This window comes from Pristiophorus japonicus, chromosome 16, assembly GCF_044704955.1.
Source record: "Pristiophorus japonicus isolate sPriJap1 chromosome 16, sPriJap1.hap1, whole genome shotgun sequence".
In the NCBI taxonomy this organism is placed as follows: Eukaryota; Metazoa; Chordata; class Chondrichthyes; family Pristiophoridae; genus Pristiophorus; species Pristiophorus japonicus.
The window spans coordinates 98,290,370-98,310,377 of NC_091992.1; the positions used below are offsets into that span (position 1 = coordinate 98,290,370).

Sequence of the window (20,008 nt, forward strand, 5' to 3'; positions counted from 1 at the left end):
TTCCTCATTTCAGTCCTAAATGGCTTACCCCTTATCCTTAGATTATGTCCCCTGGTTCTGGACTTCCCCAACATCGGGAACATTGTTCCTGCATCTAACCTGTCCAGTCCCTTCAGAACTTTATATGTTTCTATGAGATCCCCTCTCATCCTTCTAAACTCCAGTGAATACAGGCCCAGTCGATCCAGCCTTCTCCCACCCTTCTTCATCCAACCCCATCAACTGAACCTCCTATTCCTTCCTCCCTCATGTGCTTATCTAGCTTCCCCTGGGTAAATGCATCTACTCTATTTGCTTCAACCATTCCATATGGTAGAAAATTCAACATTCTAACCACACTCTGTGTAAAAACGATTCTCCTGGGTAAAAACGATGTCAGTCCTGCCATCCCGGGAATCAATCTGGTGAATCTTCGCTGCATTCTCTCAATAGCAAGAACGTTCTTCCTCAGATTAGGAGACCAAAACTAAACAAAATATTCCAGGTGAGGCCTCACTAAGGCCCTGTACAACTGCAGTAAGACCTCCCTGCTCCTATACTCAAATCCTCTAGCTATGAAGGCCAACATACCATTTGCCTCCTTCATTGCCTGCTGTACCTGCATGCTAACTTTCAATGACTGATGTACCATGACACCCAGGTCTCTTTGCACCTCCCCATTTCCTAATCTGCCGCCATTCAGATAATATTCTGCCTTCGTGTTTTTGCCCCTAAAGTGGATAACTTCACATTTATCCACATTATACTGCATCTGCCACACGTTTGCCCACTCACCTAACCTGTCCAAGTCACCCTGCAGCCTTTTAGCGCCCTCCTCACAGCTCACACCGGCACCCAGCTTAGTGTCATCTGCAAACTTGGAGATATTACATTCAATTCCAAATCATCCAAATCATCCAAATCATTAATGTATATGGTAAATAGCTGGGGTCCCAGCACTGAGCCCTGCGGCACCCCACTAGTCACTGCCGGCTATTCTGAAAAGGACCCGTTTATCCTGACTCTCTGCTTCCTATTTGCCAACCAGTTCTCTATCCACGTCAGTACACTATCCCCAAATACCATGTGCTTTAATTTTGCACACCAATCTCTTGTGTGGGACCTTGTCGAAAGCCTTTTGAAAGTCCAAATACACCACATCCACTGGTTCTCCCTTGTCCACTCTATCAGTTACATCCTCAAAAAATTCTAGAAGATTTGTCAAGCAGGAATTCCCTTTCATAAATCCATGTTGACTTGGACTGATCCCGTCACTGCTTTCCAAATGTGCTATTTCATCTTTAATAATTGATTCCAACATTTTCCCCACTACCGATGTCAGGCTATAATTACCCATTTTCTCTCTCCCTCTTTTCTTAAAAAGTGGTGTTACATTAGCTACCCTCCAGTCCATAGGAACTGATTCAGAGTCGATAGACTGTTGGAAAATGATCATCAATGCATCCACTATTTCTAGGGCTGCTTAGTTAAGTACTCTGGGATGCAGACCATCAGACCCCAGGGATTTATTGGCCTTCAATCCCATCAATTTCCCAAATACAATTCCCCGCCTAATAAGGATTTCCTTCAGTTCCTCCTTCTCGCTTGACTCTCGGTCCCCAATATTTCTGGAAGGTTATTTGTGTCTTTCTTCGTGAACAAAGTATTTGTTTAACTGGTCCGCCATTTCTTTGTTCCCCATTATAAATTCACCTGAATCTGACTGCAACGGACCTACGTTTGTTTTCACTAATCTTTTTCTCTTCCCATATCTATAGAAGCTTTTGCAGTCAGTTTTTATGTTCCCAGCAAGCTTCCTCTCATACTCTCATTGAAATGATGTGCTGGTGAAAAATTGATCTAATTGCCCATCTACTGCACATGTTTATGGCTGGTGCAAACAGGTGCAGGAGCCTGTTTGCACAGCATAAAGGGAAGGGGATGAGAAAATTGTATAATAATTAAACACATAAAAAGAACCTACCAGGCTGCTGTAAAGGTTTGGTTTGAGGGATGAGTTCATTTTAATTAAAAAAAATCTTGCAACTGTACTTACTTCAAAGTATGCCCCGTGCTGTTTAAAGCCAAGTACTGTACTTGTCAAATAGATGTAATTAGTATCACACCATTTAATTTACATCACTACATAATAATAAACGGCATTCTATGTTTCTTGATTGCCTAGTGAAAGGAGCACAGCCCCACGTGATCCCAGGTACGCTTACGCACAACGATCTGTGGACAACACCGCAGTGTTTCACTTGGGGCTTTGCACGAGGTAAATGCAGATTTTGTTCAGAGGTCGGCAGCGTAATCCTTAGCTACACTGCCAATCGCAATTTAATATATCAAAGTTATGTAAAATTCAAAACTATCAGAACGGCAAGAGAATAATTTGTACTGTAAAAATAATTCCATATTTGGATATGCATCTATTGCATAGCAAGTCATATTGGAACTATTCCAAATTGTTCCATAGTTCTATTCTAAAAACAAATTACACCTGTTTATTAAATATGCTCAATGCAATTTGCAAAAATCGTATCTGTGCTGACTCAGCATTTTAATCACGCGTTTGAGCTGCAGCGAACTACTTTTCTTTAATTTTTTTTGGGTAACATCAATGTTTTATTTGTTGTGAACAGTTATCTTTTCAAAGATAGAGGTTCACTTCTACTTTGGTCCTCCAATCTCAAAAATATGCTAAATCACATTACATGTGTTGAGGAAGTACCAAGGTCTACTGCTTCAAAAGACAAATCGCTGATAGAGTTAGTTGGCACAGTTAAATGCAAAACAATGTCTAGGAAGAGTGAAACCAGAATTAGTTACAGGGTTTGAAAGTTACTTATTTACCACTGACTTCGTCCAAAATTCTAAATTTTTTTTTACCTGGCTACTTTTTCTAAATTCAATTACCTGCTTTAACTAAAAAGGTTAAATACTGGAAAATAAGAGTCAGATATCTTCAGTCTTGGTGTATTATTTCTGAGCAACATTTAAGTTGGATTTTCCACTTAGCAGTTTTACAATTTAACACGTACCAGTGCTGGATATAAAGTGAGACATTTCATTCTAATCTGGGTGGTAATTATACCAGTGTTTGCAGTTTCCACAGCACATTAAGCACAATCATTATTTCCAACTGGACTCTAATTAAAAACACGTGCTGTAACAAAGGGACACAGGGAGAGGTTATGCCATTAAATATGGTACTCATGTCTGACACGCTCTAATAGAACTTGCCTATTTTGTCTTTTCCAGCCATTATCCCCATCATTCAGATGTTTTCTACTGTCTGCCCCATTTCTGCTCAACCTGTGATACAGCATCAATAATTCATTCAATTTCAGTCCAGACAGTATTGAAATGTAGGTACATTTCCCAGAAACATAAATGACTTCTCAGCACTTTAGGGCTTCCAGCACAAACAGCTCAATTTCAGATACCATACATTTGCAAGAAAAAATTCAGAGGGGCAGAGGCCGTACCTGTAGCAGAAAATTTAAACGCACGCTATCTGCTCCACTCTGATTGCTCCATAAAAAGCAGAGATTTTATTTTAGCACAAATATAAAAGGGGCAGATTTTTCAGCTGCCCTCCACTCCGTTTTATGCCCCGGAGTGGCAGCAATGGCGGCAGTGAGGTGTTCTGGCCAGGCAATCAGCCTCCAGCGCCCCGCAGCGATCCCCGGGTCCAGTTTTGTGGTGGCATGGAGCAGCACCGCCCGCAAGAGCTGCACTCGGTGTGCAACGCTCCTGGTTGTGACACAGGGGCGAGTTTTGACTCTGGCCCAACCCATACGCCCCAAAGTAAACGTCTGGGAAATCGGGCAGTCCAACGACACCGACTGCAGAGAGGTAAGTAATGGACTTCTAAGGTAAATATGATTGTCTATTCGTTAAATTTTTTTTGTGATTTGGTTGTGATGGCGTGAGCAATGTTTTGGGAATAATTTTCTGGCTTTTTTTTTAAATAAAGGATCCCCCCCCCCCGCCACAGGCGTCTCTCAGAGTGCTCTCGGCCCGGCTCTTTAGCTCGGGATTTTCCCATGCTAGCGCCCAAGAGAGGTGTACAACGCCTCCCTTAGCGCTGTGCCCCCTGACTCAGGGCGCAGCTGCTCAATGTTACTTACTGAGGCACATACTGTTCCCGGGTGCAAACTTCACGCCCATGCCGCCATTACCGCCCCAAAAACATCAAAGCCGAAAATCCAGCCCAAATCATTCTAAACTACTACAAAAGCAAAATACTGCAGATGCTGGAATCTGAAATAAAAAGAGAGAATGCTGGAAATCTCAGCAAGTCAGGCAGCATCTATGGAGAGAAAAACAAAGCGTTAACATTTCAGGTCGACGACCCTTCGTCCGAACTGCCGAATGTTCGAATAGAACATTCTTAAGCACTGAAAGGGGTGGGGGGGGAAGAAAGAACAAAAGGGAAGGTCTGTGATAGGGTGGAAGGCAGGAGAGATGAGAGAGACAAAAGGCATGATGGGCTGAATTGAAATGGTAATGATAGAGGTTAGAAAAAGGTTTTTCTCTCCACAGATGCTGCCTGACCTGCTGAGGTTGCGAGCATTCTCTGCTTTTAGTTCTACACTGCTGCTGCTTTCTTTTTAACACTAGATGCATTGATAGACTGCCATAGTCAAGAGGCTTGGGCCCAAATTATTTATATCATTAAATGCTTGAAAATAATTGGCTGTTACGATTTGCCGGGGCATCTAAAAAGTGGTCATTTGATGATGTTACCTGGGAAAATGTCTTCACAGTGCACTAAGTGGAAAATTCAACACCCTTATTTATATATATTGGATAGTTAACATTCTACGAGGTCAGTTCTCATAAATACCTGCACTACTTTTGTGTCACGCCTCTTCTGGTCTTTTTTCTTAATTATCTGTATATCTTTATTTTCTAGTTGCCTGATGCATGTTTCTAATGTTGTTTCCTTCCCCTTGCCTTTTTTCTTTCTTATTGTCTCCTTTCGTTTGGCTTCATGGCTTTTTTGTTTCATTTCTTTCTTTATATGTTCCACGGTTTGCATTCTTGTTCTGTTGCCTTTTTCCTTTCATTTTTTATGGTAAAGACAATTGTATCAAAATAAAATTTGTGCTGCTTATCACAAAGGAGCCGACTTTCAAAGCTACCTCAAAAAAAATGTACGTGCATTTTCAGCACTTTCCAACTCTTTTATTTTATTAAAATTGTAGATTAAAATTAGATGGAGACTCTCTGCTAACCTCAGAAAAAACCCAGGCCAGCATCCACAATTTCTATCAACTAGATAAAAAAAACATCTTACAGAAGAATAATATGAGCTGTTAGGGTCTTTTACAATGAGTTTCCATTGCTCTGAGAATCAGTACAAACAGCACCTTACAACAACAGAATGCCAAGCATTAGAAAAGGCCATTTGGCCCATCAATGTTCATCCTCTAGCACCCTAATTCTTCCATAAAGATCACTATCCCATTGTGATTTCGTGCCTCTTTTTTGGAAAATAACGTTTAGACAAGAAGCTAGTTTTGCGACTCAATATGAGAAAATGGGGCTAGAAACATTTGCAATTTTGATTTGAAAATAGGCCCCAACACATCTCTATGTACATATCAAATATTTTCAACTCATCAAGGTGAAAGATGTCCATGCAAATAATTGGAATATGTTTCCCCTTTTAATACACAATGTTAGCATCAAGCACTCCTAGGTCAAATATCGTACAGCCAAATGCAGAGTAAAACTGCTAAGCTGCCAGACTTCAGTACTGCACTAGAGAGAATTTTTCACTTTACCACACCAGCCTACATCCTAATCTCTGACTGAAATAGCTCATTTATGTGTAGTTTTGTGATGTGGTGTACATGGACTTCCAAAAGGTGTTTGATAAAGTGCCACATAATAGGCTTGCCAGCAAAGTTGAAGCCCATGGAATAAAAGGGACAGTGGTAGCATGGATACAAAATTGGCTAAGTGACAGGAATCAGAGTAGTGGTGAACGGTTGTTTATCGGACTGGAGGAAGGTACACAGTAGGGTTCCCCAGGTATCGGCACTAGGACCACAGCTTTTCTTGATATATATTAATGAATTGGGCTTGGGTGTACAGGGTACAATTTCAAAATTTGCAGATGAAACAAAACTTGGAAGTTTAGTGAACAGTGGGGAGGATAGTGATAGACTTCAATAGGGCATAGGCAGGCTAGTGGAATGGGCAGACACGTAGCAGGTGAAATTTAATGCAGAAAAGTGCAAAGTGATACATTTTGGCAAAAAGAACAAGGAGAGGCAATATAAACTAAAGGGTACAATTCTAAATGAGGTGCTGGAACAGAGAGATCTGGGGGTATATCTGCACAAATCGTAGAAGGTGGCAGGGCAGGTTGAGAAAGCAGTTAAAAAAGTATATGGAATCCTGAGCTTTATAAATAGAGGCACAGAGTACAAAAGCAAGGAAGATACGATGAACCTTTATAAAACGCTGGTTCAGCCTCAACTGGAGCATTGAGTTCAATTCTGGGCACCGCACTTTAGGAAGGATGTGAAGTCCTTAGAGAGGGTGCAAAAAAGATTTACAAGAATCGTTCCAGGGGTGAGGAACTTGTGTTACGTGGTTAGACTGGAGAAGCTGGGTTTGTTCTCCTTAGAGCAGAGAAGGCTGAGAGGAGATTTAATAGAGGTGTTCAAAATCATGAGGGGTCTAGACAGAGTAGATGAAGAGAAACTGTTCCCTTTGACAGAAGGGTCGAGAACCAGAGAACACAGATTTAAAGGTGATTGGCAGAAGAACCAAAGACGACATGAGGAAGAACATTTTATGCAACGAGTGGTTATGATCTGAAAAGGGTGCTGGAGGCAGATTCAATTGTGGCTTTCAGAAGGGAATTGGATAAGTACCTGAGGTAAAATAATTTGCAGGGCTATGGGGAAAAGGGAGGGGGAGTGGGACTAGCTGAAGTGCTCTTGCAGAGAACCGACATGGGCTCGATGGGCCAAATGGCCTCCTTCTGTGCTGTAACTATTCTATGACTTACAAGTTGAGACCGCCCAAGCTTATTTAGTGTAGGGCCCTTACATTTGGCAGAGAGAGGAAACCTAACATATCTGGGTTGAGTCAAAACTCCGTTGCCAGAAGTGAACAAACAATGCTCCAACCCATTATTCTAGTTTTTCCTCTATCCAAATCACTTCTAAAATGAGATGAATTTAATAATCTGTTAGTTTGTTGGGTGAACCAGTGCATCAGGCCTCTTTATGTCCTGATGGCTGAGGCTCTATTCCATTTAATTGTAGTTGGTGTTACAAATTGGCTTTCCACTAAATTTTCCTGATGCTGCACTATAAGTCCAAAGGGGCATCTGATGCCCTAATTCTTTAATAGGCTGTGTGGTTGATAATGAAGAAGAAAGCTGTGGATTGCAGGATGATATCAATGTGCTGGTCAGGTGGGCGGAACAGTGGCAAATGGAATTCAATCCGGATAAGTGTGAGGTAATGCATTTGGGGAGGTCTAACAAGGCAAGGGAATACACATTAAATGGTACGACACTGAAAATTGTAGAGGAACAAAGGGATCTTGGAGTGCAGGTCCACAGATCCCTAAAGGTAGCAGGCCAGGTAGATAAGGTGGTTAAGAAGGTATATAGAATACTTGCCTTTATTAGTCAAGGCATGGAATACAAGAGCAAGGCGGTTATGCTTGAACTGTATAAAACACTGGTTAGGCTGCAGCTGGAGTACTGTGTGCAATTCTGGTCACCACATTACAGGAAAGATGTGATTGCACTGGAAAGGGTGCAGAGGAGATTTACAAGAATGTTGCCTGGACTGGAGAATTTTGGCTATGAGGAAAGAGTGGAGATGCTGGGTCTGTTTTCTTTGGAACAGGGAATGCTGAGGGAAGACCTGATTGAGGTGTATAAAATTATGAGAGCCTGGATAGAGTGAACATTAAGGACCTGTTTCCCTTGGCAGAGGGGTCAACAACCAGGGGACATCGAGTTAAAGTAATTGGGTGGAGGTTTAGAGGAGATACGAGGGGAAATTTCTTCATCCAGAGGGTAGTGGTGGTCTGGAATTCACTGCCTGAAAGGGTGGTAGAGGCAGAAACCCTCATCACATTTAAAAGATACTTGGATGTGCACTTAAAATGTCGTAACCTACAGGGCTACGGACCAAGAGTTGGAAAGTGGGATTAGGCTGGATAAGCTCTTGATCAGCCAGCGTGTACATGATGGGCCGAAATGGCCTCCTTCTGTGCTGTCAATTTCTGTGATTCTATGGCACCAAAGTCATCCCATTTATTTTGCGGGGCAGATTTAGTAGAAATAGCAAAACTATGTTTATACAAGATTTTCAATAGTTGCGAGTTGTAAATGCTACTCTAAAACAACTGCGGTGCAATCCTATACACATTAGCAACATTCTGGCTGTGGATCTTCCCTGATGTCAGGAGAAGTTCTGCACAGGTCGTCAATGCAATAGCAGACAGTTGCTCTGAATAGTTGGGGCCTGAATCAAAACGGGGGACCTGCGTCAAGCGCTGGCATTTACCTTTGCTGCCCATTGGCACTCTGCCGTTCTGAGGCACACATGACACTGCCTGCCCCCACCCCCTGCAAGCTGTGTTTCTCTGCCTCCCACGCTGGGTTTCAGTGCTTGGCTGCTTTGGTGCTGGGTTATTTATCTTACATGCTTGCTATCAGAGGCAACCGTGTGAAGTAAATGAGGCAAGAAAGGAAATAGTCTTCAATAGCACAGCGTAAAATTCTGTGAGCATTACTTTCCCCTTAGACAAAAATAAATGTATGGAATTTTTCAATTAAATCAGAAATTTCCATATTTAAAAAAATAAGTATAGCCAATATTCTTGAAGGGTAACTGCAAAGAATATGCTGCTTGTGGGGAAATAAAATGGTTTTGTCAGAGGCTGAGCCCCACAGATGCTCCATGTCTGCACCCTTCTCCACAGCACACTGCAACAGAAATGCACTGCAGCAGAAGGAGGGAGCAGAGTAAATGGGCAAAGCAAAATGTAGCACAAATCTATTTTTGCTGCGTGTACATTTTGTGACTTTTATGATAATCCAGGAGTAGGACTTCAGTTTCATAGGCCTTAACAGCTTGCACATAGGATTGGATGTTATGGTAATTAAATTAATCCTAAAGTTGTCAATCTGTCAGCTTGCTTTTAGTGACATTTTACACAATTACATTAATTTCACAATCTTAGAATGGAACAGTCTATGTATTCTAATGTAATATTTTAAAGTTCAACACTCAAAAGCTCTTTTTCATTCTCTTAAAATCCTTTATCAGAACCAAATTATAACTGGATGGCAATTTATTTCATCAGGTTCAGAATTAATCTACTCAAACAATGCTGGACTATGTAGATAATTGTGCTTTCTTACTGATAACATAAAATAAACAGGACATTTTATTTAAAGAATTCTGCCAAATGCCCACTTGATCCTGCTGGGAGGGCAGTACAGCCAGGTCTGCAAGATTCTCGGTGATCTCAAGACACCTCACAACTGAAATACAAATTTTTTTTAATTAATATCTCATCCTTCTTAGATGGAGCACCTCACTAACAAATGGATTCCCACCTTAATGTACGCAGAAAACACACAAACCGACTTTGTTTTAACAAAATGAAATCTGTAAGCAACATCTGGGATAGGTGGCAGAAATTTTAATATTACATATATCTAACCATACATAAAGAATACTGTTCATGATACCTGTATCTTTTCAACTTCATCAAAAATGCACTGGAGGGCCAATTTATCCCTAATCATCTCCTTTGCCAAATAGCGCCAGTGTCGTGACAGGGACATGCAGGAATTGAGAGATGTATTATCTAGAAAACCTAATAGAAAAAAAATATGTAATTCATTAGAGACTTTTAAATTTAAAGAAGGTTCTGATGGTAAGACATATCTGGATCTAAATCTCCTGTGGATTTTAAACCGTGAAATTGAGAACATTCCCATGGTGGGAAATCTGGTTATGATGAATTTTAGTGAAAATTAATTTGAGATGTGTAAATGATCATCATCTTCGGACAGACCGAAGTCTCAGTCACCATTCTTCCGTTTTCACCTCAATTTCAGTGCTTTGAAGACAAACGGTGATGGAGATCTATCCTTACTGATGAGTCATAAGTGAGCAGTTAGTTGTAGCCAGGTAGTACAGGGTAGGAGGACATATGCTCCAATCCAGCCTCAACCAGCAATCAAATTTACTTGCTCTCAGATGTAGTGCTGTCTTTTTTTTTAGTTGGGCAAGTAGATGGAGTGTTGCACTGTAGCAGAGTGTTCAATTGAGGGAGTGAGGTGAATAACAGCTAATTAGAAGTTCATATCCCAAATCATCTGGAAACATGTCAGTAGCCTGACAGCAAGAGGAATTTGAAGTGTTATTAAAACTCTGGCCAATAGAAGACACATTCTTCATGGGCTAACGCAGTTGCTAAATTGAACATAGAATTACATTGAATTTACAGCACAGAAACAAGCCATTTGGCCCAACTGGTCTATGCCAGTGTTTAAACTCCATACATGCCTCCTCCCACCCTATCAGTATATCCTTCTATTCTATTCTCATATTGATTTAGCTTCCCCTTAAATGCATCTATTCTCTTCATCTCAACTAATCGCCATGAGCCTGAATTTGGCCACTAGGCTGCATCAAAATATGTTTCCCAATTTCGCAACATGCCAGAAACCAGTAAGAGCCACCTTAAGCCATAGATATACATATATATATATATATTTTTTATTCGTTCATGGGATGTGGGCATCGCTGGCAAGTGCAGCATTTATTGACCACCCCTAGAGAAGATGTGGTGGGTCTGAAGTCAAATATAGGCCAGACAGGGCAAGGACGGCAGATTTCCTTTCCTAAAGGACATTAGTGAACCAGATGGGTTTTTACAACAATCCAGTAGTTTCATGGTCACCATTACTGATACTAGCTTTTTATTCCAGATTTATTTAATTAACTGAATTTAAATTCTCCAGCATGATGGGATTTGAATTCATGTCTCTGGATCATTAGTCCCAGGTCTCTGGATTACTAGTCCAGTGACGTTACCATTATGTTACCGTTCCCAGGTTATACCCGAGTTAAAAAGGTATTGGGCCTGAAATTCCGGCCTCAGCAGGTCCGTACGGAGCGTGTACAGACCTGGGGAGGCATCGCAAAAACCGGAAATCGGCGTTTCTGATCCGTCAAGTTCTGGCTTGACAGATCCAATACATCTTGGGGAGGACATTTGCATGGGCGAGATTGCGCTATTTGCCCATCGCTTGCCCAGCGAATGTCCTTAAAACTCTTGCACCTGGTAAAAGCAGGCGCATGGCTTACTTTTACCAGCGTAAGAGTTTTAAAACATATAAAAATAAAATTTTAAAATACATCTTTATGTTAAAAACCCTGCCCACTAATGCAAGTTTATTTTAAACCCTATTTTTTATGTTACGTGTTTGGTTTTTTTTTCTCATTAATAGCAATAAGAACTCATAGATACAGAGTTCTCATTCTATTAATGAGAATGTTGTACCTGACTGGTTGTGCAACGTGACTGCACCTTCTGTATCCGAATGTCGAGGACGGGAGATAAATTCATTAAAAATTCTCGGGTCAGAGGCGTTCATCCAAAAGAAGCCTCCGACCGGAATTTCAGACCCATTTACACCTGGAAGATTCCTCAGGGAATCTCATTTTCCTTGTTTTATTAAGGTAGTTTTTAGTGTATTGAGTGAGCTATAGTTAAGAAAATGGTGCAGCCTTCCACATGTGAAACTGTGTTATACAGCAGGAAAATTCCTTTAGTTATTGTTCACACACATCATGATTTTATGGTTAGCAATATGTTCCATCTCTCCAATAGAAGTAGTGAAATATTTAATCATGATGTATTGTTTAAAATGTATTAGAAATATAACTAATTCAGTTCATTTAAACAAATATTTCTTGATGCTTGCAAACACCAAGGAAGGGAATTGAAATGCCTCTGGTCAAGATTCAATGTCAACAAACTGACTGATGTGTCATTATTTTAAGTGTATTTGTGTTTATCATTTTTGAAATGGAATGCAAGGATTTTTTGTGCCTATTTATTTCCTCTCCTATTCTGAAGGCACTGACTCCTTTCTGAAGTTTCATGGGCACCAAGGGTATCCAGTACCTCACCCAACTGGGATGTCTTCATTTGTGAATGTTGGCATACTATCTGTTTAAGCATGGAGGGATTACACAGGGGCTCTGAGGCCTCTACTTCTGCCCAAGGCTGAGGTCAAATAATTCACACAAACTGGGCAGTGGCTTTTTGGAGTCATGCAGTCAGAAATTAGTCAGTTGGCTGGGAAGCATTTGCCAGTGTCAACTGCATTAAGATGCCTCTCATTGTTAGAGTGGCCTCCAGGTGTACCAGGTGGTCACACCACCCAACTAAAAATAAGGGAGATATAAGTGAGGGCACACACCACCAGATACAGAAGCAACAACTTAAGATGCAATGAGGAGTGTGCAGAAGCCAGCGATTATTTGGGTGACTGAGGGATACCGAAAAAGACAGTACAGTCTAGTTTGGACCTAGATCAGTTTTTTTTAAATATGGTATTTTTTCTGTTGACAGTAAAAAAACTGAGCTTGTCAGCAAATCTTAATCTGATTTACATGTTTACTCAGACCACACTAAGTAATAAAGACACAGACAGTCTACATGAAATCTGCCAATTGAGAAGTTAGCACTGGCAACATCAGTCACTATCTGCTGCTTTTAGTTTGATTTGACTAGCCAATCAGGGTTGCAAGCTTCTGTTTGCAAAGATCAATGTGTGGAAATGTCAGCAGGCATTGTAAAGGATAAAGATGCCATTGATGGCTTACATGAATAGACAAAGGGCTGAATTTTAATGCGGAAGGAGGGTTAGGAGTGGTGGGAGAGTGGGGGGGTTCCGAAGCGGTTGGGAAATCTGGGAGAATTTAACGGCAGGGCCCGATTTTCATGGGAAACCTCTGTTTCCCACCCGCAGCCAGCCAGATCGAGAGGCTAGCTGGCTCCGGGCGGGCAGACCAAGCTCAGGGAGGAGAGAGGGAGGGATCGCTTGGGGGCTGGGGGAGCAGGGATTGGTCGATGGGGGGAGGGATCTATAAGTAATTACAGAAACATGAAAAGGAAAACAAAGTGACAGCATATAAAGAAGAGTTGCACTGGTATCAGGAGCAAGGTGAAGGTAACATTTCTTGTGGGGCTTCAAACATGGCACAAACCCTTGGGAGCTCCTGCCGCCACTAGGAGGTTCCATTTCAAGCATTGTACAAAACCATTGCCTTTTATACAAGCTTGCATTGTACCTAGTTTGCAGGGAACACGTTTCTTTAAGGTAGAGGTGACAAACGCGTATCAGCAAACTGAGGCGTCCAGGCTGAGATGCTTCTCTGCTGTTGAGGGGCTGATCAGTGTGGTCAGCAACAATGGAGGTAGAGCAACGCCCACTGACACACATGATAATGTGGCTGTAGCCAGATGCCAAGTGAACATTGAGTGAAAACCTCTTTTCTTCACAAACACCATGGTGTTGATATGAAGAGCCCTAATGCCCAGATGAGTACCATGTGCAACTCTCTTTGTAATTTAGGAAATCCTGCCAACAGCTGAAATCTGAGCATTAAATTTAATATCTTCATCTTCAAATCTCTTCATTGCCTCAACACATGTCAGCCTGTCTCTGCAACCTGGCAGGAACGACTGCCCAGCCTGGAAGGGGGAGTGGGAATTTGAGCGACAGGAGGCCACAGGGACATTCCCTGGCACAAGGTATGTCTATCGGAGGGCTCTGGCAGGGGAATCCCTCTCAAGGATGGAGAAGGGAAAGCCCGGGGCAAGGTTGGCTCACGGTTTACTCGTGGGGCCCCGGGGGAGCATACCTGCTCCTCCTGGTCTACAAGGAAACTAAAAATCATTTTAAAAACACTTCTGTCCCTGGCTGCTGTTCCTGACGGGTTTGGTCTGGTGAGGAACTGCTTCACCGTGCAGGCCTCAGGGTAAAGTGACAGATTGGGCCCCGATGACATCATGGAGCCCGAGCTGCATATTTGAACAGGACCCCACCGGCCTGGGATGGGTGTCCTTGCTGCCATCAATAAAAAATTTCAGCTGGCCAGATTGGGCAGGAAAAGAGTGGGTAAGATCACGCTCCATTTTAATTGTCCGTCCCCCCCCCCCCAACATCAGCCAGGCAGGTAGAGTTAAAATTGAGGTCCATGACTCAACAGTTGCTCCCGTTTCTCTTTTAACTATGGGGAAAAATTCTGTTGCGCCAGTTTGGGGGCGGTAACATCCACGAGGCGGGACTTTTTGCGCCAGACGCGGAAGTCTCACCCCACAACCAAAATTGGGGCTACAGCCCCCGAAAGGAAGTGGAGCACAAAATAATGCGCTCCAAATTCTCTCTGGGGCACCAACGTGGCGGAAGTAGAGGGAGCGTGACACAGCACTATGCACTGGGCCGCGTAGTGCTGCCGCGTAGGAGGGGTTCCACCCTTCATCAAAGGAAAGAGCCCAAGCTGCCAACTCTGCGGGGTCCTACCTGACCAGGGAGCAGGGTGCCATGCCACCAGCCTGGCCGTCGAGCAGAGTGCCGGGCTGCCAGATCACCACAGGACCCCGCGCTCAAAGTGCCAACGGGCCACTCGGGAAAATGCCGACATTTTTTCCCAACGTGGCCGACACCTCCCCTTTAAGTAGCGCCCCGCGAGCCTCTGCCGCCCCATTCACATCCCCTGAAGCTGTCACCGTCATCGCCCTTCGCAGCTTCTGGAGGCGATACCCAATTTAGGGTCCGGGGCAAAAACAGGGTGCTGCGCACTGTGATGGTGTCGACATCGCCGGCAGGGGCTACCAGTTTCCGCCGCCACTAAACCCCCACGGAATTTAGCGGTAGTCGTTAGCAGCGCCGCGCCTGGGTGAAAACAGGAGGCGCAAACGATCCAAATTTCTAACCCCTAATTTGTTTTTCTACCCCCTTTGTGAAGTGTCTTGGGGTGTTTTCCACATTAAAGGTCCTTTATAATTTGTTGTTCTGTCCAGCTGCTGCCTCCTTCCACTGGAAACGTGATGAAGGTGTTAAACTCTTGCAAAAATACTCATCACTTCCCTGATGCGACAGATGTTTCCTGATGTGGCCTGGAAAGGTGCAGTAACATAAAAGCTTCATGCTGTGGTAATCTTCCCTTCTACAGGAAAAACCTTCTTTGATCCTCATGTTATTTGCAGGTCGTTGGACAGCAGATGGCATTACTTTTCACCCACCTATATGGTGAAGCAGAGGCAATGTAGACAGGTGTCCTCTGGCATGTGCAGGTACAGCAGCCATGGAGTGACTGGTGTGACCAAAATACCTCACAGATCTTTTGTAACTGCATCTGTTAACTCCTCATGAACTCCTCTTGTTCTTTTCAATTACACGCCCATTTGGAACCTCTAAAGGAATACCCATTCTCACCACTTTGTAAAGATAAAGTCAGCAGTAAACAAGAATAATGAGGGTATGTCTTGCTTGGGGTGAGGGGCCTTGGTGGTGGGCAGATTGCAAAGCCAACCCAACCCAGCATACCCAACTAATCTGTGCAGCAAATGCAGCGAAAGGTACAAATACAAACAAAAAGTTACTTTTCTTTTATTCGTTCCGGGATGTGGGCTTCGCTGGCAAGTCCAGCATTTATTGCCCATCTCTAATTGCCCTCGAGGATGGTGATGAGTGGCCTTCTTGAACCGCTGTGGTCCGTGTGGTGAAGGTACTCCCACAGTGCTGTTAGGGAGGAAGTTCCAGGATTTTGACCCAGTGATGTTAAAGGAACGGCGATATAGTTCCAAGTCAAGATGGTGTGTAACTTGGAGGTTGTTACCTATGTAAACTTGTATTTACTCTGTACAGCCACCAGAGGGCTCATCCCCTGGGGTCCCAAGGGATCCCATAATCCCTTGGGAGCACAGGTATTTAAGGAGGCTTCACAAGTTGGAGAGGCACTCTGGAGACCTGCAATAAAAGACTAAGGTCACACTTTACATTGAACTCACAGTGTTCAGTCTGACTCATTCTCCATACATAACAACTGGCGACGAGATACAGATAGCGAACCCAAAGATGCAGAGAACAGTGAGCACCCTGGAGAAATTCTCGGAGGGAGATGATTGGGAAACTTTTGTGGAGCGACTCGACCAATACTTCGTGACCCATGAGCTAGATGGGGAAGAGAATACTGCCAAACGAAGGTCGATCCTCCTCACCATCTGTGGGGCACCAACATATGGCCTCATGAAGAATCCGCTCACTCCAGCGAAACCAAGGAGAGATCGTATGATGATTTGTGCACACTGGTCCGAGAGCATTTGAACCGGAAGGAAAGTGTTCTGATGGCGAGGTACTGGTTCTACACCTACAAAAGGTCTGAAGGCCAGGAAGTGGCGAGTTATGTCGCCAAGCTAAGACACCTTGCAGGACATTGCGAATTTGAAGGACATTTGGAGCACATGCTCAGAGACTTTTTCGTACTTGGCATTGGCCACGAAACCATACTTCACAAACGTTTGACTGTAGAGACCCCAACCTTGAGTAAGGCCATATCGATAGCCCAGGCATTCATTGCCAACAGTGACAATACTAAGCAAATATCTCAGCACACTAGTGCTGCTACAAGTACTGTAAACAAAGTGATGTTGTTTTCGAATCGCAACGTACAGGGCAGGTCACACATGCCTGCAGCTGCACGTCCGCAGATGTCTCAGAGTCCACCATCAAGGGTGATGAATGCTAGGCCATTAACACCTTGTTAGCGCTGCGGGGGTGATCATCATTTCCATTCATGCCAATTCAAAGGGTATGTTTGCAAGGACTGTGGAACAATGGGACACCTCCAATATATGTGCAAGCGAGCTGCTAATCTTGTTAAACCTGTAAACCACCATGTTGCAGAGGAGGACAGATCCACGGAGGATCACGACGAACCAGAGCCTCAGACCAAGGAGGCAGAGATACATGGGGTGCACACATTCACCATGAATTGTCCCCGATAATGGGGAATGTTGAACTAAATGGACTCCCGGTGTCAATAGAACTGGACACGGGCGTGAGCCAGTCCATCATGGGCAAAAAGACTTTCGAAAGATTGTGGTGCAATAAGGCCTCAAGGCCAGTCTTAACTCCAATTCGTACGAAACTAAGAACTTACATGAAAGAACTGATTCCTGTAATTGGCAGTGCTACCATAAAGGTCTCCTACGATGGAGCGGTGCACAAACTACCACTCTGGGTAGTACCGGGCGATAGTCCCACGCTGCTCGGCAGAAGCTGACTGGGAAAGATATGCTGGAACTGGGACGACGTCCAAGCGCTATTGCTCGCTGACGTCACTTCATGTACCCAGGTCTTAAACAAGTTCCCTTCGCTGTTCAAACCAGGCATCGGGAAATTCCAAGGAGCAAAAGTGCTGATCCACCTAATTCCGGGGGCGCAACCCATCCATCACAAGGCGAGAGCAGTACTGTACATGATGAGAGAAAGGGTAGAGATCGAGCTAGACCGGCTGCAACGAGAGGGCATCATTTCACCGATCAAGTTCAACGCGTGGGCCAGCCCGATCATTCCTGTCCTCAAGGGATACCACACCATCAGAATCTGTGGCGATTACAAAGTAACTATTAATCATTTCTCCCTGCAGGACCAATACCCATTAACAAAGGCCGACGACCTCTTTGCAATACTAGAGGGATCTGACTTCAGCCGACTTGACGCAGGAAGTGGAGGAATCAGCGAAGGGCCTCACCTGCATCAGCACACACAAAGGTATTTTTATTTATAACAGGTGCCCATTTGGAATTCGATCAGCGGCAGCGATATTCCAGAGGAACATGGAAAGCTTACTGAAGTCGGTCCCGCACACCGTAGTCTTCCAGGACAACATCTTGATCACAGGTTGGAACACAGTCGAGCATCTGCAGAACCTGGAGGAGGTCCTAAGTCGAATCAACTGTGTGGGGCTCAGATTAAAATGCTCTAAGTGCATTTTTCTGGCGTATGATGTGGAGTTCTTGGGAAGGAGGATTGCGGCGGACGGTATCAGGCCCACCAACGCGAAGACGAAGGCAATCGAGAACACACCAAAGCCACAGAATGTGACGGAGCTGCGGTCATTTCTGGGACTCTTGAACTACTTTGGTAACTTCTTACCGGGTCTCAGCACACTGTTAGAACCATTGCATGTCTTACTACAAAAAGGGGATGAATGGGTTTGGGGCAAAAAAGCCAAGAAAATGCCTCTGTAAAAGCGAGAAAATTGTTATGCTCAAACAAATTGCTTGTGTTGTATGATCCATGTAAACGTTTGGTACTAGCATGTGATGCGTCGTCATATGGCGTCGGGTGTGTATTGCAACAAGCTAATGATTTTGGGAAACTGCAATCGGTTGCTCATGCATCCAGGAGTCTGTCTAAGGCTGAGAGAGCCTTCAGCATGATTGAGAAAGAAGCATTAGCGTGTGTCTTTGGGGTAAAGAAAATGCATCAATACCCGTTTGGGCTAAAATTCGAATTGGAAACTGACCATAAACCACTAATATCCCTGTTTTCTGAGAGTAAAGGGATTAATACCAATGCATCGGCCCGCATCCAGAGATGGGCACTCACGTTGTCTGCATACAAATAAGACATCTGCCACAGGCCAGGCACAGAAAACTGCGCCGATGCTCTCAGTAGGCTGCCATTGCCCACCACGGGGGTAGAAATGGCGCAGCCCGCAGACTTGGCCATGTTTATGGAAGCATTTGAGAGTGAACAATCACCTGTCACTGCCTGGCAGATGAAAACCTGGATGAGCCAGGACCCCTTATTATCCCTAGTCAAAAGCTGTGTGCTTCATGGGAGCTGGTCCAGTGTCCCAGTGGAAATGCTTGAAGAGATAAAGTCGTTCCAGCGGCGCAAAGATGAAATGTCTATACAGGCAGACTGCCTTCTGTGGGGCAATCATGTCGTGGTTCCCAAGAAGGGCAGAGATACCTTCATCAATGACCTCCACAGTACCCACCCAGGCATCGTAAGGATGAAAGCGATAGCCAGATCCCACGTGTGGTGGCCCGGTATCGATAAGGACTTAGAGTCCTGCGTTCACAGATGTAATACATGTTCGCAGTTAAGCAATGTACCCAGGGAAGCGCCGCTAAGTTTATGGTCTTGGCCTTCCAAACCGTGATCTAGGGTACACGTTGACTATGCAGGCCCATTCTTGGGTAAAATGTTTGTAGACGCATACTCCAAGTGGATTAAATGTGAGATGATGTCGGCTAGCACGTCCGCTGCCATGAATGAAAGCCTGCGGGCCATGTTTGCCACTCACAGCCTACCCGATGTCCTGGTGATCGACAACGAGCCATGTTTTACCAGTGCTGAGTTCAAAGAATTCACGACCTGTAATGGGATCAAACATGTCACATCTGCCCCGTTTAAACCAGCGTCCAATGGTCAGGCAGAGAGCGCAGTGCAAACCATCAAGCAAGGCTTGAAGAGGGTAACTGAAGGCTCACTGCAGATTTGTCTATCACGAGTCCTGCTTAGCTACCACACGAGACCCCACTCGCTCACTGGGATCCCACCTGCTGAACTGCTCATGAAAAGAGCACTTAAGACAAGGCTCTCATTAGTTCACCCTGATCTACATGAACAGGTAGAGAGCAGGTGGCTTCAACAAAGTACATACCATGATAGCGCAAATGTGTCACGCGAGATTGAAATCAACGATCCTGTATTTGTATTGAATTATGGACAAGGTCTCAAGTGGCTTCCTGGCACATCGTGGCCAAAGAGGGGAGCAGGGTGTTTCAGGTCAAACTTTCAAATGGACTCAATCACCGGAAACACTTGTACCAAATCAAACTCAAATTCACGAATTATCCTGAGTAACCCACCTTGGACCCTACCTTTTTTGATCCTCCAACATACATACCAGTGGCAACTGGCACC

General features: G+C 44.0%; 1 protein-coding gene across 2 annotated transcripts in view; it reads right to left on the minus strand.

Moving 5' to 3' along the window:
- fbxw10 (F-box and WD repeat domain containing 10) overlaps positions 1 to 20,008 on the minus strand; it is a 102,217-nt gene that overhangs the window by 58,087 nt on the left and 24,122 nt on the right. For both annotated transcript variants that reach the window (XM_070858182.1, XM_070858181.1), the window contains exons 4-5: positions 9,728 to 9,855; positions 4,835 to 5,050 (exon numbers count right to left, since the gene is read on the minus strand). In XM_070858182.1, the coding sequence (XP_070714283.1) occupies positions 4,835 to 5,050; positions 9,728 to 9,855 (344 nt within the window). The remainder of the gene's footprint in view (positions 1 to 4,834; positions 5,051 to 9,727; positions 9,856 to 20,008) is intronic.